This window comes from Amphiprion ocellaris, chromosome 19, assembly GCF_022539595.1.
Source record: "Amphiprion ocellaris isolate individual 3 ecotype Okinawa chromosome 19, ASM2253959v1, whole genome shotgun sequence".
Lineage (NCBI taxonomy): Eukaryota > Metazoa > Chordata > Actinopteri > Pomacentridae > Amphiprion > Amphiprion ocellaris.
In genome coordinates, this window is record NC_072784.1 from 11856899 (window position 1) to 11883017 (window position 26119).

The 26119-nt window shown below is 37.8% G+C and overlaps 1 protein-coding gene across 1 annotated transcript; it reads left to right on the plus strand.

The window, feature by feature from the left end:
- Window positions 1–3602: 3602 nt before the first annotated feature.
- On the plus strand, window positions 3603–12074 carry p3h4 (prolyl 3-hydroxylase family member 4 (inactive)). Its single transcript, XM_023293669.3, has 7 exons — window positions 3603–4168; window positions 6624–6773; window positions 6852–7023; window positions 8771–8899; window positions 8986–9131; window positions 9607–9690; window positions 11633–12074. The coding sequence occupies exons 1-7, from the start codon at window positions 3701–3703 to the stop codon at window positions 11780–11782; spliced, it is 1299 nt and encodes a 432-aa protein (XP_023149437.1). The 5' UTR covers window positions 3603–3700; the 3' UTR covers window positions 11783–12074.
- The last annotated feature ends 14045 nt before the right edge of the window (window positions 12075–26119 follow it).

The following is a 26119-nucleotide window of genomic DNA, read 5'->3' on the forward strand; positions in this document are numbered from 1 at the left end:
CAAGTCCGAGAGCCAAGCTGCTGCAATGAGGACAACTACATCCGGCTTCAAAATAAGAGTCCTCACTCTGACGATAAGCTATACCAAATCAGTGTGACTTTTAAGTGCTAAAAATAAAATTTTATCAACCCAATGTGGCACATCTCTGTCAGTACACTTAATCCGCCTTCAGTAATAGTATTAACTAGATTCTGAAATATTTGGTGTGCAACATTTAATTTTCATGTGCACTTTTTCATTGCTAGGTTTGTGCAACATTTAACTTCTTGTGCAATATCTCAATTTCATGTGCAACATTTCATTTTCTGTGCAATATTTAAATTTCTTGTGTTGTATTTCATAGTCATACAATATTTAACATGCGGTATATGAACTTCATGTGTAATATTTCAAATTTGTGTGCAATATTTAGATTTCATGTGCAATATTGAATGTGCAAGATTTCCTGTGCAGTATTTCAATTCCATGTGTATTATTTCAAATTCATGCGCACTTTTTCATTACCATGTTTGTGCAGTGTTTCATTTCTTGTGCAATATCTCAACATCAAGTGCAGTATTTTATTTACTGATTATGTGCAACATTTCAATTTCAAGTGTAGAATTTAATGTGTATTTTTTTCAATTTCATGTGCTACATTCCATTTCCTGTGCAATATTTAAATTTCATGTGTAACATTTCATGAGTGGTATATGGCCTTTATGTGTAACATTTCAATTTAATGGGCAATATCTCATTTCTTGAGCAATATCTCAATATTATGTTCAATATTTTATTTACTGTGCAATATCTCATAATTTAGTATGTGTAGCATTTCAATTTCATGTGCAGAATTTAATGTGCATTTTTTCTATTTCATGCGCAGCATTCATTTCATTTCCTGCGCAATATTTAATGTGGAATATTTATATTTAATGTGCAATATTTTAATTGCATGTGTATTATTTAAAATTGTGTGCAACAATTCAGTTTCATCAACATATTAATTTTGTATGCAATATTTCCTTATCATGTGCATTTTAAAAAAAATCTAAATTCCATACCAACAATGATATTGTAAATTAAGTTTCAATAATTAAATGCAATAAATGCAGTTGAGGTAATGGGTTCATAAACACAAACATCACTTTGAGATCTTATTATATTTTAAAATATATCTAATTGCAGTCATAATAAGTGACAAACTTGTGCTTTTGAAAACAAAATAAATTTCACTAAGTTTACCAAAATTAAGAATCTCCTCTAAAATGATTTTAAGGTCAAAGCAGCAGTCTGAGAAATTCTGTTCGTTTCAACAGGTGGAAACACTTTGATTTTGTGCTCTTACTTTGATAAGAGCAGCCTTCTAGTCTTCCTCCACCTCCTTCTTTCTTGCTTTTCCGTCTTGCAGCTGCAGGGAACCTCAGGAGAATGAGGAGGAAGACGATGAAGGAGGAGGAGTGACCCTGGAGGCCTCCGCCCACTTTTTAATGGAATTCTGCAAACGTGTAAAGCCTGACCAGAGTCCTACCCCCTGATTTCACACACATGGAAGATCCCAAAATTACAATCCCATAATGGGAAGTTATCATTTGGTGTCACGGTTTAGTTTAAACAGTTCTTGTCTGAATAAAACTGTCTGAAGCAGTAAAGTTTCTTCCTCTGGGTCTTGATTACCTTCACTTCCTGCAGCCTGAAACATTCTGCAGACTCAGAGCTACGTTTGCCCAGAAGTGAAGCGTCATGTCTGGATTTTTCAGCTCTGCAGTCCAAGTCTCAGCTTGCCAGCCTGCTGAGAATGAAAGCAGAAACTAAAACCAACTTTTCAGACAATTAATAGGATCATCTGAGACTTTGAAGCACAGTTAATCACTTTTTTAAAAAAGGAAATATGACAATAAAACCCCTGCTGATGATAAACTTTGGTCTTTCTTGGATGTTATGATTCAGGGAAACACTGAAGGAAACTTTCTCTCTTGAGGTCCAAACTCACTGTGACGTCTGCATGAAGCAAACCACAAATATCAGCATTTATACTGGAAGTAAGGAGCTCTGTCTTCACCGTAAATGTCAAGAGCTGCAAACAGCAGAGGTTTGGTTTAAACATTAGCGACATTTTAAGCATTAAACACTTCATTTTCTACATTCTAGTTCATTTTTACCACCATAATCAATTGCCTTCTAGAGTTTAAAATGTCAAAAAATACTTTATTTATGATTCTTTATTTATTATTAAGGGTCTGGGCGTCTTCTCCCAGGAAAATCAGAGCGCCAAAGGCTTCATTTTCTGCATTCTGGTGAATTTTTATGCACCAAATTGTCCCTTTTCTGTATCGATTTATGGTAAAAATGTTTAAGTATAAGACCTGTAGAGCTGCATTGTGGTTGTTTGCTATTTTTTTAAGTAAATAGCAGCCAGAAAACATGAAGTCAGGTTGCACGACTCCAAGAATAATTTGATTTACATTAATCGACTGTCTTTTTACCATTTAAAATGTTGGAAAATATTTTATTTATTCTACTTCATTTGTTATTAATGGTGTGAGCATCTTCCAACAGTAAGTGAGAGTCAGACGCTTCATTTTCTGCATTGTGGTGAATTCTTATGCACCAAATTGTCCCTTTTCTGTATCGATTTGTGGTTTAAAAAAACAACAACAACAATGTTTTAAGTGTAAGACCTGTAGAGTTGCATTGTGTTTTCTCACTGTTAATGTAGTAAATAACAGGCAGAAATCATGAAGTCAGATTGCACGATTCTACTGAAAATACAGTGAGACTGCTGAAAGAATCTCAACTACGACTTTGTAGAATGCCGGACAATACTTTACTTATTCTACTTTATTTATAATTGAGGATCCAGTGATCCTGCTGTAGGAAACCAAAACTTCATTTTCTGCATTCTGGTTAACTTTTTTGCACCAGTTTGTTCTTTTTCGGCATCAATTTATGGTGGAAATGTGTCACTGATTCTCTTTTGCTTTCAAATATGTCATCATCTCTGGGTCATTTTTTACAATTTAGCAATTTTTGCTTCTTTAATGTTTATATAGGGAGTTTAAAATTCCCATTTCTTTTGTGTCATTCCCCGAAATCTGCATCAACACTTGTCTGGCACAGTTTGTACATTTTTGACAAAGAAAAAGTGAATAAAGTTATCAGAACGGACATTTTCTTATATACAACCATAAATATCAACTCCACAATTATATTATACTAAGAAAAACCTGCAGGAATGTGCAATATCTGAGTGGATGCACTGATTTGAAACTAAATCTGTGCAGAACAGTTGCCCATAAAATGTAAATATCTGCTGGATGGTTGCAGTAGAATTATTTTAATTTACAGCTGGATATAAGCTGCTGTAGCCCTTTAAATGATCACACAATGTATGTGCAATATTGTTAGTTCTACATCAAGAGGGATTTTGACAATATCAATATCCACATATGTAAGAAGGTGTACCTATGTGTACTTTTTTTTTTTTTTATACTGATATTCCTTCAGTCTGTCCCCTTTGCTGTTGTAGCATTGCAAATCTCCCCACTGTTGAGATAATGATGCTTTTATTTTGAAGGCCTGGGGCAGGAGTCTGCTCTCTCAGCGTCCAGCTCTGCAGGTCTTCAGTCTACGTGCAGTCATACATGAGCAAACCCTGCCGAAGAAGGAGGAACTCTGAGGATCCATTCAAAACACGGACAGACTGCAGCCGGCGGAGGTGATGCTGCTCCTCAGAAGCTTGTGTCCGGCCTTCCTCCTGCTCCTCCTCGCCATCCTCCTCCTCTCCGGCCCGGCGGAGGCTCAGTATGAGAAGTACAGCTTCAGAAGTTTCCCCCAGAAGGACATCATGCCGCTGGACTCGGCGTACAGTTACGCGCTGGATCAGTACGCGGCGCAGAACTGGGCGGAGAGCGTCAAGTTCCTGGAGCTCAGCCTGCGGCTCCACCGGCTGCTGCGGGACAGCGAGGCGTTCTGCAGCCGCAACTGCAGCTCCGTGAGCCGCGACAACGACACCGTGTTCCCGGACATCACCCTGCGCGTCGTGCGCCACATCCTGCTGAGGGCTGCGTGTCTCAAGAAGTGCAAGGCGGACTTTCCAGTGTTCAACCTCAAGTATCCGCGCAGGGATTTACTGGAAACATTCGAGAAACGGATTCCGTATCGGTACATCCAGTATGCGTATTACCAGGTGAGGATCCAAAATGGGCCCAAAACAGTAGCTTTGAACTCCACACACTCACAGACTTCCACACTCACAGATGTGTATCATAAACTTTTTGCACTGCACAGATTTCCTTCAGTTTGCGCGAAACCTCTGTGTGAATTTAGATAAACGGTGAGTAAAAGGCGCAACTGCTCCACCAAAGTGTTTGTGGTCGGTTCCGTCACGCAGACTGACTCGGGTTTGACTCACTGAGAGGAAACTCCGGGCTGGAGAGTTTCCCTGCTGCTTTGTTGCGCCCTCCTGCCGACCGAGCAGCAGTTGAGCATGTGCCACGTCTCTTCCAGTGTTCCCCCCCCCGAAAACAATCCCCCTGTTCTTCTGCGCCAGACAGTGATGGAGACTATTACAGGCCCAGAAATACAGCAGAAATACTGAGTTTTATGGGCTCAGATTAGTGCGTAAAATCATGTTTATTTGTGTTAGTTAATGTGCAGCTGATCCAGCAAACAACAGAGCCCCTTTAACTCTGACTGCTTTAGAAACTAGAAGTTAAAGATGCAGCTCAAAGCTCAGGTCTTCCGTGAGTCAGTATATGTGTTTTCACCAACATTAGAGCATGATTTTTTACATATATGAGTAACACAATGTGAATTCTTTAAGGAGATATCCCTGTTTATTGCCAAGAATACCCCTAATATACCAGCCGGCTATAAACCATACACATCCAAAACCTCTTGTGAAGTGTTGGAAGAAATAATCAGATCCTTACATAAAAGTAGACACACTACAATGTGCAAATACTCAGTTACAAGTTAAAGTCCTACAGTCAAAACCTTATTTAGGTAAAAGTATGCAGATTTTATCAGCTGAATGAACTTCATGGTTATATTTTGTAGTAGACTGATTCTACTAAGAGTACTTTTTCAATAATAAATCAATTATTTGATCGCGAAATGTCAGAAAATTGGGAAAAATGTCACTCATTGTTTCCAAAATCTTAAGATGCAGTCCTTAAATTACTTACTATGTGCACAAGTCAAACATATTCAGTTTACTGCAATAGAGGACGGAAGAAACCAAGAATGTATTAAGATTTAAGAAGATGGAATCAGAGAATTTAGACTTTTTTTTTCTCTAAAAAAAGTTACTCAAATCAATAATCAAAATAGTTCCTGTTTCATTTTCTTTCCATCAACTTATGAGTGAATCAGTCGTTTTAGATGTATTAAATGTAAAGTTGTGATAAATGCATAAAAACAACTTATTTCATCGAGAACATTAAATATCTTCGTAGAACCAGATTCCATGAAACCAGCTCAAATGCAGCATCGTCAATATATTTTACCAGTAATAAAGACTAAAAAATGTACAATATGGCTGTAATTAATGATCATTTTCATTGCAGATTGGTCTGTCAAATATAAAAATATAAATTGATCCGTTTGTTCTATAAAAAGTCAAAAATGGTGAAAAATGTCAAGATGACAGATGTTTTGTCTACAACCGAAAGACACTCAGTTTACTCTCATAGAGGAGGACAGAAACCAGAAAATATTCACATTTAAAAAGATGAAATCAGAGGATTTTGACTTTTTTTTCTTTTAAAAATATTCCAAAATTGTAGTAGTCGTGTAGTGGAATAAAAAGTTTTTTTCCCTGAAATGTGTTAGAGTTGGAGTAAAAAGTAGCATAAAATTGAAATACTCAAGTACAAATGCCCAAGAATTGTACTACGTTGCTGAGTAAATTTACTTTGCGGGTAGTTTGAAGATGTTTTGTCTGAGGCCTTGTCCACATGTAGCCGGGTTTTTGTAAAACCGAATATAGTGTCCCCTCCGTCTAGAAAAAAACTTACGTACACACCACCTCGTTTTTAGATAAAAACTTCATCCACACCTAACCGCATAAGTGCGTTTTTCAGCACATTCATAAGCATGCCGGACCTTTAGGTGGCAGTAGTTCCCCAAATCCTAGCAAGGTGGTGGAGAATAACCGTCCTTAACGTCGTCCTTCGCCTGTGTTGTTGAATGTGGAGCAGTAACTGGGCTTGTAAAAACAAGCAAGTAAAACGCGCCTGTACAAGAAACAGCGCCCAAAACCTTGTGAGAGCATCCATACTGTTACCGAATGTAAACACAGGTCGCATATGTGACGTAAGAACATATTTTGTCGCAGGCGGTGACGTTTCGAAACGCAAAACTCCGTTACTGATGGCCACATGCAGACGCATAAAACGGAGAATTCGCAAATCTTCACTTTGGTCGGAGTTTTTAAAAAGAATCGTTTTTGATGACGTAAATCTGCGTTTTCGTGTGGATGATAGGCCGAATCGTAGAAAAATATCTTCGTTTTGTGAGATACCCGGCTACGTGTGGACAAGGGCTGACTTTGACAGTCATATCTGCCATTATAACCTAATTTCTAAGCACAACTTTTGAAAATACTGTCCTGTTTATCCAATAAATGTTTTCTTCCTCAGCTTAACAATGTGGAGAAAGCAATAGCAGCAGCTCACACCTTCCTGAAGAAGAACCCCAATGATCCCTATTTATCCAAGAACATGAACTACTACAAGACGGTGTTCGACGTGGAGGAATATCTGATCGACCACGAGGAGCAGCCGTATGAGGTTCGCTCCTCAGCTTTACCGCAGTGTGCCGATAAAATATTACCTCTCTCATTATTATAACACGTCTTTGCTCTCCAGAGTGTTTTCCTAAAGAGTGTGACCCTCTACAACAATGGAGACTTCAGCAGCAGCGCCAGGAACATGGAGCAGGCCATAACGCAGTACTTTGAACTATACAGCCTCTGCTTGGCCGGCTGCGAAGGTTCCTACGAGATCTTAGAGTACAAAGACTTCTATCCAACCCTGGCAGGTAAGAATGGATGCTTTGAATTCTTATGCTAAGCTAAGCTAATCAGCTGTAGTTTACTGTACACAAGTTTCATCAATCTCATCATCTTGTCAAGTTACAAAACTTGGCGTTACAGATTTACCCAACAAGTTTCAGAATTAAGGTGAAGACCCTGCAACATTATGCACTGATGACCCAACAAAGTCTTAGATTCTGACCAAAGCGGATGTTTATCTTCTCACTCTGACAACTTACAAAATGAATTAAAGACCACAAATACATGCACAACTGGTTAATAATAAACTGTCTGCTAATACGTAGAAGAAAGCATCGTCTAGAGTTCATATTTCTTTCACATATGGTGTATCTCAAAGCGTGCAACCAGATATCAAGACCTTCAGATGACATCAGATCATGATAATGTGGTTGAAGTCTGAAGATTTGGTTGAAGTCTCACCTTTATCCTTCCCAACAGTTGCCAAGTTGGTCAAGGAACTCTTTGGTTGCAAGGTTTCTCAGATGCTGAAGGCTCTGTTGGAGTGTCTTGGTTGACTTTTCTCTTGGATGGTGCCTGTGGAGAAGCAGACAGGGGTGGTGGTTATCAAGGCATCAGACTGTTCAAACTCACCAGGAAAGTTTATTCCTGAGTGCTGGAAGAGGTGCTTCAACCAACTGTCGAACCTTAGATTAAGGAGCAATCCAGAGTCCTTCCTGGGCACGCAACCCTTGTGGAGTTGCTGAATGGTTAATGGGAGTTTGACCACTAAGTCTATATGCATTTTATGGATTTGGAGAAAGCCTGCAATTGTGAGAAACCCTGCAGTAGTACTGGGGTATTGGGAGTTATCTAGTTCTTTAACAACCAAAATGAGTGATGTTGGGCTCTTCAGAGTTTGCCCTTGTCTTTGGTGCTGTTTTGGACCATCATGGATAGGATCCCAAGGTGCAGTCAGTGTCCTACTTTTTGCTGAAGTCATGGCTCTGTTGGCTCTGGGTTGCACTTAGGCAACTGAATGAGAGTCCAATCCCCTGAGTCGGAGGTTCTCTGCCGGAAACCAGTGGATTTTTTCGGTCTTTGTTTTGGGTGAGTTGATGCCCCAAGAACAGGAATTTGAGTATCTCAAAAATTCTGTGTTTGAGTAACAATAGGGAAAATGGAGTATGGGATGGACAGACAGCTTGGTACAGGGTCGGTAGTAATGTGGATGTTGTACCAGACCGTTGTGGTGTAGAGGGAAGGCGAAGCTCGTGATTTACCAGTCGATCTATGTTCAACCCTCATCTATGGCCCATGAACTTTGGGTAGTGACCAAAAGAACTAGATATCAGCGGTCAGAATGATTAGTTTTCCATGGGGTGGCTGGACTTGGCTCCTTCGTGTTCAAAAGTTCAGGTGGTTTGGGCACCTTGCTTTGTAGGTTTTCAGGGCAAATGGGAAAGCTCTGGAACTCTCTGTAGGGACTGCATATCTCATCTGACCTAGGAACACCTCAGGAAGTCCCAGGAAGAACTGAAAAATATTACTGGTGTGATAAACATCTGGAATTTCCTGCTTTAACCTGTCACCACTACAGCCCCACTCTGGATAAACAGAAGAAAATGGATAGATGCCATTTGTAATATTTTGCAGGAAATTCTAGCAAGATATGTTAATTTAGGCACTAGAACAGCGAAGGAATCCAAAAAAAATCATGTCAACCTCTAGATAGGATGCCGCCAACGTGGTATTGACTAATAAATAATAGATTTTTTTGCCTATTTCCCTCAGATCTCTACACCAATGTGCTGAAATGTAAAGTGAAATGTGAGGACAACCTGACACCCAGCGTCGGAGGCTTCTTCGTGGAAAAGTTTGTAGCCACAATGTATCACTACCTCCAGTTTTCCTATTATAAATGTAAGAACCTTAACCAAGATTCTGTTCTTTTTGCAGCATTTTATCCGCGTGGTGCTGTTTTAATTATTTTGTGGTATTATTTTTAGTAAACGACGTAAAGATGGCTGCTCCGTGCGCAGCCAGTTACATGCTGTTCGACCCCAAAGACCAGGTGATGAACCAAAACGTGGCGTATTATCGCTTCTACCGGGAGCAGTGGGGCCTCAAGGAAGTGGACTTCCAGCCTCGGCCTGTAAGTAAAAGAAGACTTTCACTAGAGGACAGCGGCGGCTGAAGCAGAAACTGCAGTATATAGAGTCAACAGAAAGTCTCGACAAAGTTCACACCAGCTATACTGCAGGGAAGCAGGGCGATTGTTTCATAAAGTGGTCTTGGCGCGAACGTTAACACGATCTCAGGGCGGTAATTAGGAACTCATATAGTGGTGTAAAGACAGACTTGTTATCCCATCTTTTCTGATTCGGCTGCAGCTGTGGTGTCGCCATTTTTTTTTTTTTTTATGCAGAGCTCCATAAAGTTGTTTTGCCTCGTAACGCTGCCCCAGTTTTCAAATAGGTTTGGTGAAGCTGTAAAAACTTCAAGGCCTCCAAAATGAGAGGAAGGAGAAAGAAAACAACAGGCGAAATTTGTCGCTATGCGCAGCATCATAAAAGTGTTGTTATTTTCTGTTTTCACCTGCTGTCAACTTGACTTCTTTTTTTTCCCAGGAGGCTCTGAGGTATTTTAACCAGACGACCAAACAGAAGGAGATGCTGGAGTTTGCACTGAACTACCTACAAACAGAGGATGAGGTACGTTTTCCACATTTGAAGCTATGTTATGATAATGTCCAACCTTTAGTTGTCTCTTTTTACAGGCAGTAATGATGTCAACATGGTTTTAGTGCATTATAATGTCAGAAAAGCTACTTTTTCCTGAGTCAGTCGTTGCAGGTTAATAGTCTTATTGGCGTTAGAAGCTCCCTAACTGAGTGAATTGACCCGGAAGTATCTGTAGAAATTGTCAGCCGTATTGAAAGCTGGGTAAATTCTTTAAATACTAATAAAAAAGATGCTGTCTTATCTCCTTTATGGGGTAGTCAATGCGTAGAGGAATTTTTTGCACTTTGCATAGAGGTTTTAGCTAGCTTTGACCAGTTTTTTAAATTAGGGTTTCATTTTGCAAAGTTTTCTGTAAATGAAAGTAACATAGATTCATTGCTTTTTATTGCATCTAAACTGATGTTATTGTTGTGCACTGTCGCCCACCAAAGATCAATTCTGAGCCGGAAAATCGATCCCTTAGCAGAAAATACACTGGTGCATCATTTATGAAAGGAGAGTAGATGGTCTCATTTAAAACTAGCTTGCTGCTGCAACATTTAAAGTGTTTCATGGTTACACTATAAAAAAAATCCATAAAAATGGTAACAATCTGTCAGCAAGAATGCAGTAAAATATGTTAAAAACTGTTGAATATTATGTTTAAAAATGTAAACATGGTGAAAATAAGGCAAATATTTAGAATATGAAGTTATTTTTAGTTGATTTAAATATGATAAAACTGTAATTTTATGGTCACATATAGTAATTGTAAAAAAAATAATAAAATAAAAAAATAAAATTGTAAAATTTACAGTTTTTAGCCTGTTTTTTTTTCACAGTCAGCATGTAAATGAAAAGGTTTACAGTGTGATTTTAGTGATTTTAAATAATACATTTTCCTGAAGAAACTTCCCGTCACAGAGGAGTAGTTCAAGGAACGTCAGAAAGTTTAAAATCAGATGATTCTTTCTGTTTTTACTGTTTCTGACTCCAATAAATGATGTAATTGTGGCAGATTTTTAAAGGACAACATTCCTTTTAAAACCGCCAGCTGATTTTGCGGTTTGAGGTTTTAATCTTTAACTTTGTGTTACATTTTAAAAGCTTGTTACCAGCTTTTTTTTATTGATTGTTTAAAATCTGCATCTTAAAAAAGCTGCCAGCTAAATGCAGTTGAATAGAAAGTACAATATTTGCAAGCATAAACTAGCATAAAATGGAAATATTCAAGGTAGTTCAGTAAATACACGTAGTTACTTCCCATGCTTGCCATAATGGCACCTCCATTTCCTAAAACAACATTACCTGGTTTTATTTTTTTTACTGAATCCAGGCAATGCTCTCTAACTTTGCTGATCATAATCTGTGGAAGCTTTCACAGATATGAATCCCTGACATTTCTTTGAACGGCACAAACAAAATTCCTGCACTGTGCTCGCGTGGCGGCAGACGTTTCAGATCCAGACATTTCAAAACCTCAGAAGATAAAACCTGAACTGTGTGCATGACTAGACAAGATGAAATTACACTTAAATGCTGCACAACAGCAACGTAAGTACATGACGAAGCTGGAGTCCTTTGTTTTAAAAACACTGTGAGGTGTATGATGATTTACTCTGGTGGTGCAGATTTAATGCGAGCTGCAGCTGAAGTCCGGGAAAAGGAAGGCAGAAGAAAAAAAAAGGATGAAAGATGTCGGGGTGGAGGAGGGTTCTGTTTTCCGGCAGCAGCTTGTGGTATGTGGCTCGGAGGTGTCGGCCACATTCATTTAGCTCAGGTCAGCCCCTCCCAGCTGAACACACTGCTGGACCTGGAGGGGGAGGAGGACGTCTGAATTACAGGCTGCACAGAATCAGTTCAGTTCTGCCACTCAGAGTACAAGTATCTCAGTAAAACACTTGATTTTTGTGTGTTTTCTTTTGCATTTCAGGACGTGGTGAGTCCAGAAGAAGCTGCCACCTCTCACTCGGAACATCCGGACGCAGAGTTCGAAGGAATGGGCGACTACGAGGAGTCCTTCTTGGCCGAATGGTGGCAGGAACCCAAAACTAAGTGGGACACCGGAGAGGTTGCAGAATGACAAAACTTTCCCGACAGTATTCAAGCAGGACATTTCAGGAACTTAGCCGTCGTGTTGATCCAGATCAGAGATTGACGTATTCCGTCTTGGCTGCCATCAGCCTTTTTGAAACTGTTTTACAATCCGTCATCGGCCTCTTAAAGACTTTTCTACAGTGTTTGTGTTCCATTCTTATTTAATAAAAGCTCAATGAGTTTGTGCTGTGGTATAAGGAAGGTGATGTAGCTTTTCTTATGCCAAACTGGGTGGTTGTTACAATAAGTTCCTCCTAATTAAATAATATTTTAATATACTTTTTTGTGCTTCATCTCTGAATGTCATGAGCTAAATGTGCAAGAGGTGTTAAAGTAATTAGTTTATTCATTTTTATACCTCATTAATCACTTTATCCAGTCAAGACAAAATGTCAAAACATGATCACATCAATTTGGGTTCCTTAATTAGAAATTAAAGCTGGTAAATCTGAACAGAGCTTCAAAAACAAGGAAACCACAAGGAATTCCACCTATAAGGTCCAATCAGCCTAATTGCATAAACATGGCGATAGAATGAGCTGTAAACACTAGAACTATGCAGTGAATGCATAGTCCTGACAGTGAAGTAACTGAAAGATCTGACTGTGACACTTGAAAAAGATGGAAAAGAATACAAGAAGATCGGTGAGCAACTAAAAATCAGCGGAAACACAGTGTCAGCAGTAATTAGGGGGTATAGCAGGAGCCATAGTAGCACTAATCATGGCTGCAGTGGTCATCCTCCTACAATGACTCCACAGACAGTGAACTACTTTCACAATCTGTGAAAAACAGACGGCAGCTGCTTCAGATTTGGTACAGGGGTTATCAATGGAAATCAGAGTTTCTCTAACAGCTCAGAAAATGTGAAGGACAGTTAAGAACATCAACCTCTATGGACGACATCTAAGAAAACCTTGCCTGCTCTTCAGCACAAAATTGCAAGATGAAGCTTTGCTGAAGAACAAGAAAAGAAGCCTGATGGATGTTGCGAAAACATTGTTTGGTCAGATAAAGAGAAATTTGATGGGCTCAGATGGAGTCCAGCATGTTTGGTGTGAATCTGACCAGGACTACCACAGTGAATGCATAGTCCTGAACAATGTTCCCTGTAATTTTTCCTGAGTCTGAGCAAACACACAAACTCCCTGAGCGTCCCTTGGACCACTGTGAGCAACATCAGACGTGTGCACTGTGGTCACACCAGCATCACATCCATTCAAGTTACATGGTTCATTAAAAGAATCAAATTACAGCATTTACATTTCTGTTAAAACACTTTGTCAACAGGAGCCAGTTGAAGGCTGCAGTGATTTTAGTGACACTACAATGTATAAGAGTGAAGTTATTGAATATTTGTCTCTCTTTTCTGTTGCAGCGGTTTTGCAAATTGCAGACGGACCCTGTTCACTCCATAGACACCAATGTTATTCCTGTAGCTTGAAAGACAGCTACTTTTGATAAAACTGGGCTTGTAGCACATTGTCTGCCTTGCAACAATGGGAAAGAGGCACCGTTTATGTTTTGACAACCTATATCTAATGAGTTATTGATGCTGGAAGTCCGAATCTGTGAATATCTTTCCAACTTTACTGAACTTGGGGCCACTACCACCCAAGGAGTGATATATTTAATTTTGAAAAAAGCATTTAGCCATACTTAAAGCTTTAAGTGCTTTATTAACACGGAACTAAAAATTTTGTATTGTTTTATTATCACAGGTTCTGTCTGAAAAGAGGTGGCATCATTTTAAACAGTGAAATCAAACTAATAAAATGTAATGACCAACCAGTGAGCAATACTGGATTCTGCAAAAACATAAACAACTTTTTAAAAAAAATCTAAATCTTATCTTAACACAGTTAATGTATTAACTTATTTATGTGTGTATGCATGTATTTATTGATTTATTTAGTACTGTTAACATAGAGTTCTGAGTGAATTTTTCTTAAGATAGGCAAAGGCCATTTATTGATTACATATAGGCTGTTAAATGTTTATTAAAGACTAAAAAGCATTTAAAAAAAAAAACAACTTAGGCATTTATTGAGTCACTGAAATACTGTAGAGTACAGACCACATCAGCATGATTATAAGCATCCTCTGGTAAATTAACAACCAGATACTGATGTCTCTCACCATATGGACTTCAGGAGATGACTGGGGGATGATAAACTGTGACCTACTGGTTGGGTTCTCTCTGTTCTCATGTTTCTTACATGTTTGTCCCCTGACAGCCGGGTCCTAATGTTTTTTGAGCAACACACCATACTATGACGTTTTTACAATGATGGTTCTACTATGAAGCCAGTTTGACATGTTCAGGCGTTCTTTGTGTGAAAACTCAGAGATTTCAGGTATCAGAAGGTGGTTTTCAACTTTCTTTGTTAACTTTCTGCTTCAACTTTAAACTAAATTTCCTTCACTAACCCAGCCGTCTGGACTCCCAGTAAGCTGTGTTCCTATTGGCTGTCCAGGTGGCTGCTTGGTGTTATCAGGAACACCTGAGCAGCTCAGTGTCTTCCTGCTTTATTTAGCTGCAGACAAACATTTCCTCTGCTTCTCTTCACCACTGAACTGGGTTTGGCTCCATTGCTTTTGTTTGTTCTTTAGGCGTTGGCTTGCAGCTTCCAGCAGTAAAATAGACTTTAATGTGCTTCTTGGTGTGTTTTAGGGCTTTGTACTGGATAGTTGTCTTGGTAAATGTGGTGCTTTAGCCACAGTTGGCACATAGTGCTAATGTGTGCAGTGATTAGTGGATTTGCTGCAGCTGAGTTGTGTCTTTATCTTGGCTGTAGTGAGTCTTTAGAGGTTTTTGGTCAGACACATTCTGTATTCTGGTTTGAGAACCAACGTTGGTTGTCCAGAAGGTAAGAGTTCCTGTCCTGATTCTCTGTTCTCAGAGGTTCTCTGGTAGGCTGCAGGAGACTTTAGCGTTTGGGTTGTGCTAGTTTGGTTTTTGTATGGTTTCATTTGGACGACTATCTTGAGGCCCCTCCATGTGGTTTAGTGAGGTTTTCTGCAACAGTTCTACATAGCAACCTGCAGCAGAAGAGACTTTGAGAGTTTTTAGGAAGTTCTGGAGACCAGACTTTAGAGCAGCAGAAACATTTGTCAGCAGTTTGAGCAGGAGAAGGTGAGCTTCAGAGTAGAAATGAGATGGAAACCTTCTTGACCCGTGTGGTGAGGGCCTGTACCAAGAGTTTGAGCAGGTTGTGAAGAGTCTGTAGTTCTTTGGTCTGAAAGCACAAGAAGAGTCGACTCATTAAAGGAGAAAACAGGAGATATTGTTGGTTCTTCTGTTGCTCTGCAGTTTCCTTAGACTGAATATCAAGTTTATATTTTAAATGATTTCCCATGTGAGCCCAAGAAGACTTCAATAAACTCCCTCCATCCCCTGGACACAACGTATTTTATTACGATGTTAAATCCTTTTTTTTTTATTTTTGAGTTTTAATCATAGTTTTAGCATAGTTTTTTCTCTTTGCTTGTTTAGTTTTGTAATCTGTGTGAAAGGTGCTAAACAAATAAAGTTGAATTGATAAACTGAATAATTGACTAACTCATGATTGTGACAACAGAAGTATTTTCATTGTGATTTAAGGGTGTGTTTCATTTTTAAGGTTGGGCTTAAAATCTTGACAGAAAAAAAAAGATTACAGAAATAAACTACAGTAAAAAAACAATTAAATCAAAGGAAAATAACTTAACATAATAAAACTTTTAAAAAGAAAATTAAACATTAAATACAATTAAATTATATTAGACAAAATATTAAATTAGATAATTAAACAGAAGATACAAAGCATGTAATTATGAAATTAAATAATTTTTTTTATTATTTAAAAAATACAATTAAACAAGAATATTACACATTTAGAAAGATATAAAACATTTAATTAGATTATTAAACCTTTAAAAGTCAAAACATTTAATTAAAAAATTAAATGTTTAATTAGAAAATTAAATCTTAAAGACAATAAAACTTTAAATAGGAAATAAACAGAAAATACAATGAAGCATTAAAAAAGAAAATTAAACATTAAAAGGTGGCAAAACATTTAAAAAGAAAAACCTTAAAGATTTAATCAAACAATTAAACATTGGGAAAGAAAAGCTAATTTTTCAAACAAGCCGATAAAACGTTTGAAAAAACAACAAACATTAAAAAGACAAAACATTTCGAAATCAGATCAGACATTAGAACAGAATAAAAGGTGAGAAAAGAGCAAAACTAAACAATTAAGAACAATCAAACTAAAGATAAAACCTTTGAAAGGGCACCAGTTAGACTTTAGAAGATCAAATTAAACAGAGGAGACAATAAAACAATCAAAAAGAGCAAAAACAGTTAAAGTTCTTAAAGCATTTTCTAGTCTGAAATGAAAACATCAAGTTGTTTCTTCAAACATTTCCTCTTTCTATGTTCTTGGTTTGATTGTGGACAGATTTACTAAGAACTCATTTCAGAAAACTGATTTCCAGATAAAGTCTACTAGAGGTTGAAGGCATCGATCAAACTAATGTTACCTTCTGATCTCCACAAACTTTACTGTTTAGTGAAGAGAATCAAAGTTTGTTCGGGATTTCTAAAGAACCCACAGGTGAAGGTCTGAGAAGAACTCAGATGGATGGTCTAAATGTGAAATCAAGACTCACGGTCACAAGTTTTAAGGCTTCTGTTAACTAGAAAGTTCAAACTAACAGAGAAGTACTGAGAAACTTTTAAAACTTCAGTCCTCAGACTGTCTGAAGGTTCAAACTAACAGAGAAGTTCTGAGAAACTTTTAAAACTTCAGTCCTCAGACTGTCTGAAGGTTCAAACTAACAGAGAAGTACTCAAGAACTTTTACGTTTTCAGTCCTCAGACTGTCTGAAGGCTCAAACTAACAGAGAAGTACTGAGAAACTTTTAAGATTTCAGTGCTCAGACTGTCTGAAGGTTCAAACTAACAGAGAACTACTCAGGAACTTCGAAGATATCAGTCCTTGGGCTGTCTGAAAGTTCAATCTAACAGAGAACTACTGTGGGACTTAGAAAATTTCAGCCCTCAGACTGTGTGAAAGCTCAGGTCCTGAGGACTCGGGAGGTGTGGAGGCTTTGGAAAGTCTTGAAACTGAGGGTTCCACCCTCCAGCACAAAGGCTGAAGTCCAACCTCCTGAGAAAAACGGTCGAGTCGAGACTCGAGTTAAAAAAAAAACTCGAAAACGACAAAAAATAGATGATAAATGCGCAAAAAAAGGAAGAATTAGTATCTGAGCGAGTAGCTCAGGGGGATAAGAGGAGAGACTACAGAGCGGAGGGTCGCAGGTTCAAGACCCACCACCGGCACTTTTCTTTCTTTGTCTTTGTCAGTATTTTGATAAAAATTTAAGAAGTGTCTGGTCTTGAACCAGCGACCTGCAGCTCCATAGGCAAATCCTTAACTCACTGAGCTACAGATCAGATGAAAAGAAATAAATTCGTCGTCCCTTTGACATCGTAGTTCCTGGAGTGACCACATGGGCAGAGCCAAGGCGGAGTCTGGGTGGAGTCAGGGCGGAGAGTAGGCGGGGAGGTGGGTGGCGGCCTCCCTCCTCTACTCCCCCACCTTCCCCCGCCCGACGAGTTCTTCGAGTCTCCACGAGTTCTTCGAGTCTCCACCGGTTTTCCCGAGTTTCTGGAGTTTCCACGAGGTCAGAGGCAGAACAAGTTGTCATGAAGAGGTGTTGAAGTCGGCCAGGATGGAGTGACTTTTTACAGCGACTAGAAGGAAGACGACTAGAACAGCAGGTCTTTAACCACCATCCATAAAATCCATGGAGTCGCTCCAGAGAAATGAAGGGAGGTCAACTTTTATCAACCTCCATCCAGATGTTCAACTTGATATCTTTACTTTGACATTTTTAGCACCACAAACCTTTAGTATCACACTTTTTTATCATTTAGTAGGACTTTAATGGAATCCACCAGCAGATTTTGTTTTTGTTGACAAACTTTATTCTTGTCGTCGTGGGACTGGGGTATTTAAAACTGTTCCTTCTATTTGACCTCATGTTTATTAGTTTTAGTGGAGAAAGTTTTGTCAATTAGTCTCTTAAAACCTAAATAATAAATTGGATTAGTCAAGAGGTTTTAATTTCTTACTTTGTCATATTTTAGATATGACAAAAAAAATATAAAAATAAAGCATCTTGAGACAATTTGACCTGTAATTGGCGTTATATAAATAAAATTGAATTAAAATTGTATATATCTTGTAATGTTGGAGTAATTCAGCCATATATGTTGGAAAACACATTTTCTTTGTCCATTAATCTGTTGATTGTTTTCTCCAATAATTCATTTATTGTTTTGGTTTATAAAATGTCAAACCCAAATATATTAAGTTTACTGTAAGAAAAACCAAAAAGATTTACATTCATGATGCAGGAATCAGGCAGTTTTTCACTTTTTATCTTAGTTTAGTCAGAAAGATAGTTGATAATGTGTGAATTGTTGCAGCTTGTGAGCCGTAGAAGGTTTTAATCTTTGGGGCCGAGTGTCAAAAAACATTTAGAAACCAACATCAACAAAACACCCCACACATCATTTGCATGACAATGTCTAATTAAAGGACATTTATTTCCAACGTAAATGTGTGATATTCATCCTCTGGAGCTTTCTCTTCACATCGTCTTCCACCTGGACTGCTTTGGTCGGGAGCATGTGCAACAAGCATTTGAAAAACTGCACTTTAACATCAATGAATGACACTGAAGTTTAATCTCTACATAAATGAGACTGAGTCTGGATGTGCTGCTCTGTCATTAACTCCTAAGTTTAGGGAAAGTTCAAACAAAAGAGGACAGTTCAGATAAGACTTGAGAATGAGCTTATTTTGAACAAACATCTCAGACTTTCTGAGCTTCAGCACCTCTAGCAAGATATTTTAACAACAAGTAACTCAAGAGATCCAGAAGTTGGAGAGAGTTAGCTTTAGCTGAGCCAAAGAACATGTGGGACGCTAACCTAGCAAACATTTCAGACTTTTCTCTGTGAATTCTGAGAAATAATTTACTATTTAATGACAGCTACACATCTTAACTCAGTCTCATTAAAACAGACTCTAATTCAGTATCATCCATCCATTTTAAAGTGAAGTTACCCAAAATGTTTGTTGCATGAGCTCCAACAGAACCTGTCCAGGTAGAAGGCCACTTTGACAAACAGGAAGTGGAAGATTCCAAGCACATTTATAGAAGGGGGAACCGGACTGTACTAAGTGTGGTCGAGTATAGAGGGGTGTTATGTGGGTTTTTAAGGCTGATAATGATTATTAGTGAGACATTTGGAGTAGATATTCGTTTGCAGTAAATGAAAGTATTTAAAATCTTGGAGTTAAACTTAGAAGAACACAAACTCTAACAGAAAACTTTGTTGATACGTTTTTGTTTGGTTTACAGATGTTAAGTTAAAGGAGTTTTATTCGTGATGTATAACCAATCAAATCACTCCAGAAGACAGAGCGACCACAGGTAGATAAAGGTTCAGAGCCAAAGTAGCACCATTTTTAAATGTATTTATTACTGTAAATCAGTAAAAAATAAAATACTGATAATCAGTAAATCAGTCAGCCCACAATTACTACAATTCTACAGTTGATGTCTCTTTCCTTCGACTTGTTATTTGTACAATATACGATGTATATGATGGTGTTTTTTCATACCAAAGGCTATACTATGATGTTTTCTAAGAGATATACTATGCTACTCTGTTCTGGCTCTGGGCTGCTGCACTCCTCCTCTGTTGTTTTCTGGATTGTACTCAGCTGCATGTCTTCATCCACCAGGCCTCCGTTGACTCGTCCCGCCTGCCATCTCTGGAGCTGAAGCTGGATTGGAACAGACCAAAGTACAGTCCAATCACGATGCCAGCTGCCTCTCAAAAGGCTCCTTCATCTGGTGGAACTTCTTCTGAGGGGAAGCTGAGCTGGTCCAGCAGAACTTTGGAGATGTGTTCCAGTGGTTGGTGGATGTGTGGGGAGATAGAGAGGGACCTTTGAATTGTTCAGAAAGGAAAACAGGAAACCCATTGGTAGTTTTAGTTTAGGATGCTACTGCGGTGTGTTTTGGGGGTTTTAAGAGGTGAACAGGAAGAGTTTTTTTTGTATTGATTATCTTTTACTTTGTTCCTGGTTGGAATGCCCATCAATGTCAACATGAAGTTCACTTTTAGTTCTGTTTATTTATTTTTATTTTACTAACACCCATTTGTTTTTAATCCCCTCACATGTTGTGTTGTTGTAAACTTACTCTTTCAAATAAATACTCGTCTAACCCTCTGGAAACCAGCGTTTGGACTGTTTTGGTGTTGCTCCTCACCTACTGACAGCTGTGGACTAAAGGCTATACTGTGACGTTTTTAGAGCGACATGCTATACTATGATGTTTGTTGGGCGACACGCTATACTATAGGCTTTTTTAATTGACATATTACTGTGACTTTTTTTTGTTGTAGTTTTTTAGCAACATATTATAAGAATTTGAACAGTTTTAAAACTTACTATACTTTTACTTGTGCAATGAAATATTGTTCTATGACATTTTTTAGACGAGATATTATACTCTGATGTTTTCTTGAATAACATACTATTTTGACAGTATATTGCACTATGACATTTTTTGAACCACATATCATACATGACAATTTTAGGCAACATCCTATCATTTTGCGCTTTTTGAACCACATAATAATCTATGGGGTTTTTTTGCTGACATGCTATACTATGAACTACAGGCCATACTATGTTATTCTTGAGTAAAGTATACTATACTTTGACATTTTCTGAACTACATCCTATACTATGGCGTTATACACAGAGTGCTTTGGTTACATGTTGATTTATAATCTAGATTTTTTTCTGTTTTGTTTTTTGACGGGATTACCACAGATCTGACCGTGAACACCGTCAACACCCACCTGAGGGAGACGCTGCCTAAGATCTCAAGGCTGCTTGGTTGTGGTCTTTCTGGCACGTACTCTTCAAAGATGAGCCGGGAAGTTTAACACTGATGGAATGACACCAGGTCTAAGCCGACAAACTTCCACTTCCTCCTCAACCCATAGTCTCTGGGAAACCTACATGGAGTAAGAAAAGTAGACAGAGAAGTAAGTAAGTCTGTACACAACATATTAAAAAAGAAATCATGCTAATAAATTAAGTACAAATAACCAAATTCGCTAATATAATGGAGACCAGAGCTATTTAATTTGATAAGTATAACCTTATTTAGTAACATTTCAATTATTTGAGAGCAGTCCTAAAGAATTGCCTGTAATCCCAATCATAAAATGGGTTTGGAGGAAGAACATAGATGGTAATCTGGATATATATGAGTTAGGCTTTATAACTACTATTGGGAGTATTGGTGGTAGTAATAGGAATGTGACTACTACTACTAGTAGTGGAAGTACACTACTGCTGCTGATACTGGCACTGCTACTACAACTTGTAATATTATTACAAATGCTGATACTATTTCTATGACTCTAACAGCTGTTTATACTACTACTGCTGCTTGTACTTTTAGTATTACTACTACTGCTTGTACAACTATACTACAGCTACTATTAATCGTCTGGTATTTGCTTGTCAAGCTGCTAGCTCGCCTTAGTGTTTTGCTAGTGGCTAACTAGTTAGCTCTCATAGACTGGAAGCTCTCAACAAGATTTCATAATGAAAAAAGAACCAAAAACTATTCTTACCTATGAAAAGTCATTCCAAGTTTCCTTGTCTCAATCGTACGACGTAGTGTGTAATTGTATGCAGCATAGTGAGCCGGCATACTTGCTGTTTCCGTTTTCACGCCGTCTACATCAACGGAATGCACTGAAACTTCGCCCCCACTAGCTTAGCCTCGCCGTAGCACGCAGCTCAAAGGGGCGTGTCCTATCTACTGATTCATATCTATGACAACAACGATAGCTGCACATAAGGACGCCTGTCAATGACGTTGATTAGCTGCGTAAATACCATTATATACAGTCTATGGTAAATACGTATGTGAATCGCATCATTGGCTGCAGCAGCCAGTCACTGGTCACTCACTGACTCACACTGAAAAATAGCACAGAATGAATTGTTACGTGTTTATTTTATTTTCAATTTACGTTGGATTTTTTTGTGTGTGCGCAGCGCAGATTTTCTGTGCACGGAGACCGTGTCAGCAGTGCGCAATTGCGCACGCGCGCAGTTTAGAGGAAACAGTGGTCCTGACAGTGAAGAACAAAGTTGGGAGTGTGATGATATGGGGGCTGCATGAGTGGAAAAGGTGCTGGGCAGTCGGTATTTATAGATGAATGTCTGTGGATAAATCAAAATACTGACTGACAAGAAACTTGAAGAAAAGGAATATTCCACCATGGGAACCATCCAAAGTACAAAATCACTAAAGAGTTTCTGAAATCAAAAGAAAAAAAAATGCGACCTGGACAATTACGTGTCTGACTTAAATCCAACGGAACAACTCTGCAGTATTTTATAGAGAAAGGCAGATCAACAAAACCCCTCCAACAAAGAACAGCTGAAAAAATAGTCTCTGAAGAATGATAGAACATCTCTGCAGAAATTGGATATCTTCCATGCTGTGGAGGACTGAGTCTAATCATAAATAAAGGTGGACACGTAAAGTATTGAAAAAAATTACGATTTGAATCTCAGTAATGAAAAGATTTTTGTTTTCACTGTGGGGCCTATATTTTTAATATAGTAAATCTGAAATATTAATTTTTAATTTTACATACACTGTAAAAATCTGTTATGTTAAATTACAGACAACCAGTAAAATCACAGAAAAAGCCTATTAATTTACATGTTAACTGTAAATTTAAAAAGAGAAACAACAGAATATGTAAATTACGTCAACGTAAAAAAATTCAGTTTTTTCTACCGTGGTCATAATATGTTATTTTACCATATGCGGCTGAAAAATTATGCTAAAGGGTATTGTTTGTTTTTTGACAGAGATTTGCCATTATTTGCAAGTAAAGAACTTTTATCAGTGATGGTGCCGCAATATTCTACAGTGTTTTAACACATTTTTTTTTTCTGGCACCTTTGCTGAATTTCCACACAGTTTTTTTGTGTTTGTTTTTGTTCTATATTGTAACTCAGCTAATACTGGTGTATGGTTCTGCACAATTTTATCTTTTAACTTCTATTTTCCCCCAAACTTGCTTAAATTTCATGTAAAGGTGATCTTTAAAAATGACTTTGCCAAAGCAGAAATGGTACTGAATCTAATCAACTATTAAAATCTTTAAAAGCCAGCAGAGAAAAATATCAAGATGTGAAGACAGAAGTTGCAGTTTCATGTTTTAGTATTTTATTTTTCCCACCATTTCAGTCCATCTACAAGCTTTAATTCATTCCTTTCTTATTTTGTTTCAATTCAAAAAGATAGTGTCTAAAAATATGGGGTGGGATGCATCTCATTTATCTTTTTTTGTGTGTGTGTTTTTAAATCTTTGCCAATTGTATTTGATACCAACTCTGTACATACTGTAAGAACAATAGTGCATCTGCCATAGTGCAAACTGACCTCATCCACGCATACAGTATTGGACAAGCTGCCTCCTGAAACCCCAGAAACCACGTCTTTAATCTCATTTACAGCAAGGACTCGGGAGGGGTCGTTACAAAGTTTCTGGGCTATCGACAAATGTACAAAAAGATTCCATGACATTTCAGTGACAGCTAGAATGACGGGTTGATGACAAGCTTCAGCCGCTTTTAAAGATGCACGGACGGCTACGGGAGGAGGTTCGCGGATGCAGCACAAACTCATTATTTTAACATAGCTTTTTAAATAAATCTTCATACATTTTGCATTTAACATTCAGTATAATCTTGCACGTATTTACAAACGGGTGTGCATACAAGTTGGCTAGTGCTCGTTTTTTTTTTTTCCTTCTGTAGGTACATGACATTAAAAACTAGATGTGCTGCCTTCGTGGTGCCATGGCTGCTGCAGCTCGTACAAACAAGATCTTCTAGAGGTAAAAACCCGCCTATCTACCTGTGATAGGAGGAGTGTTAAAGTGGACACAACTTGCCCCGAACACCAATGTAAACGCATTCTTCCTTTTCTTTAAAAATCACTCGTACATTCACACATAAACAGAGTAAACCTCCGAAGAAACTTTGGGCCTGAAAGTGGTGAACAGACACAGATAGTGGAATGTATGTTGGTCGGTCTGTCGCTGAAAACACTAAGTTTCGGTCTCTGCTGCTTCATAGTTTAGTTTAGTTTTTTTTCTTTAAAATGATCCCAAAACCATAACACCGAGCTTCCCTTTGTTGTTTAGTACCTGAAGTCCTGTGTGGGGAGTGTTGGTGGACGGAGGGCAGGTAGGAACAGAGAGCTTTAAACAAGTTCTTCCTCAGTCTCTCTCTTGGAAAAACATCCCAACAACAGTCCATTTATCCTTCAGGTATTTCCATCCCAGCTAGGATTGTTTTTGTTCCAAACAGAAGAAGAAAGTTCTACAAAGTTGTGGCGGTTTAGCGGGATTTTTTAAAATGTTTTTGAGCTCACAGAATGATCTCTAAAGACAATCTAAAATGTTTTTCAAACATTTTTGGACTTGAGAACATTCATTCTTTGAAATCATGTGAAAGCTCTACAGAGTTTTGGTGATGCTGCCAAAGGGAAGATCTTTAGAACGTTGCACTTAAAAGCAGGATATAGTTCCCTGAAAACATTCTTGAAATGTTTGGTGACAACACTGTGGGGACCATTATGTTCTTCAAACATTTTCTAAATGCTGCATTGAGAATGTCTTTTATGTGTTATCATAATTTTCCCTCAACAACGTCCATAAAACATCCTCAAAGACTGCAGCAAAAGTTCTACTTTTGTCAATATATCCAAAGTTGTAGGAACATTTTTTTGTTCTAAAAATGTTCTGAGAAAGTTCTGCAAAGTTGTGGGAGCTCAGTGGGAATTTCTTATGTTTTTAACTTCCCAGAATGTTATTCTAAAAAAAAGCATAAAGATCTCTAAAGACATTTTCTGAACATTGCACTTAGGAACGTCCTTCCGTTGGTATCATTTGAAAGTTATGCAGACTTTGGTGATGTTGCCAATGGGAAGTTGTTTAGAATGTTCTACTTAAAAACAGGATAAAGTCCCCTAAAAAGATTCTTGAAATGTTTGGTGACAGCGCTGAAGAACCATTCTGTTCTTTAAACATTTTCTAAATGTTGTCTTTTTGTTTAAGGGCTGATGTTCTATAATATCTTCCCTCAACAACATCCATAAAACAGCCTCAAAATATTGCACCAAAATGCTCTACCTTTGTTAATATATCCAAAGTTATGGGAACAATATCCCTTGAATGTTCTTTAAACATTAAATGAAAATGTTTTGTTTTCAAAGCATTATTAGAACTTGTAGGTAATGTTGGTGAGAGTTGTGGGAAACCATTTTTTGTTCTAAAAATGTTCTGAGAAAGTTCTGGGGATGTTTTCAGTGGGAACTTTATTTATTTTTTGGTTCACAGTACGTTCTTGTTAACGGCAGGATAGAGCTTTTCTAAAGACATTTTAAAAATGTTTGGCGATAACACTGTAAGTTCATTATGTTCTCTAAACATTTTCTGGATACTGAAGCAAAAATGTTCTGTCTCAGTTCAGTGTTTAACCTCAGAGGAACACTATTTCAAAAGATAAATATCTTTAAAACGTTCTTTGAACATTAAATGAAATGTTTGCTTAGAATTTGCTGGTGATGTTCTCAGATGCTTTGGAACATTCAGTGCTAACTGCGAAGGTTCAGTTATGTTTCCTTAATGTCAATCCCAAAAATCCTTAGAATATTACAACTTAATATTTGATCTTTATCACTTTACAGGAAAGTTTTAGACAAATAATCTGGAAAACATGTTTTAAATATTGTTTAAGAACTTTCTGTATTCCTGAAACATCCCCCAAACATTCTCAGCTACAACATTTTACTTTTAGCCTCACAGGAACGTTGTTGGAAATGATAAATATCTGTTGTTTCAACATCAGATTAGAACTTGTAGGTAATGTTGGTCAAAGATGTGGTTTTTTGTTCTAAAAACATTCCGGGAAAGTTCTGGGGATGTTTTCAGTGGGAGTTAAAACATTTTTTTTTTGTTCCCAGAATGTTCTTCTTAACGGCAGGATAGAGCTTTTCTAAAGACATTTTAAAAATGTTTGATGATAACACTGTAAGTTCATTATGTTCTTGAAACATTTTCTGAATGCTGCAGCAAAAATGTTCTGTCATAGTTCAATAGGAACATTAATTCAGAAGATAAATATCTTTAAAATGT

Coding starts and splice junctions, on each gene's coding strand:
- p3h4 (XM_023293669.3), top strand. CDS start 3,701: ATGCTGCTCCTCAGAAGCTTGTGTCCGGCCTTCCTCCTGCTCCTCCTC. Junction 7,024..8,770: donor CTTCTATCCAACCCTGGCAG/GTAAGAATGGAT, acceptor TATTTCCCTCAG/ATCTCTACACCAATGTGCTG. Junction 9,132..9,606: donor TGGACTTCCAGCCTCGGCCT/GTAAGTAAAAGA, acceptor TTTTTTTCCCAG/GAGGCTCTGAGGTATTTTAA.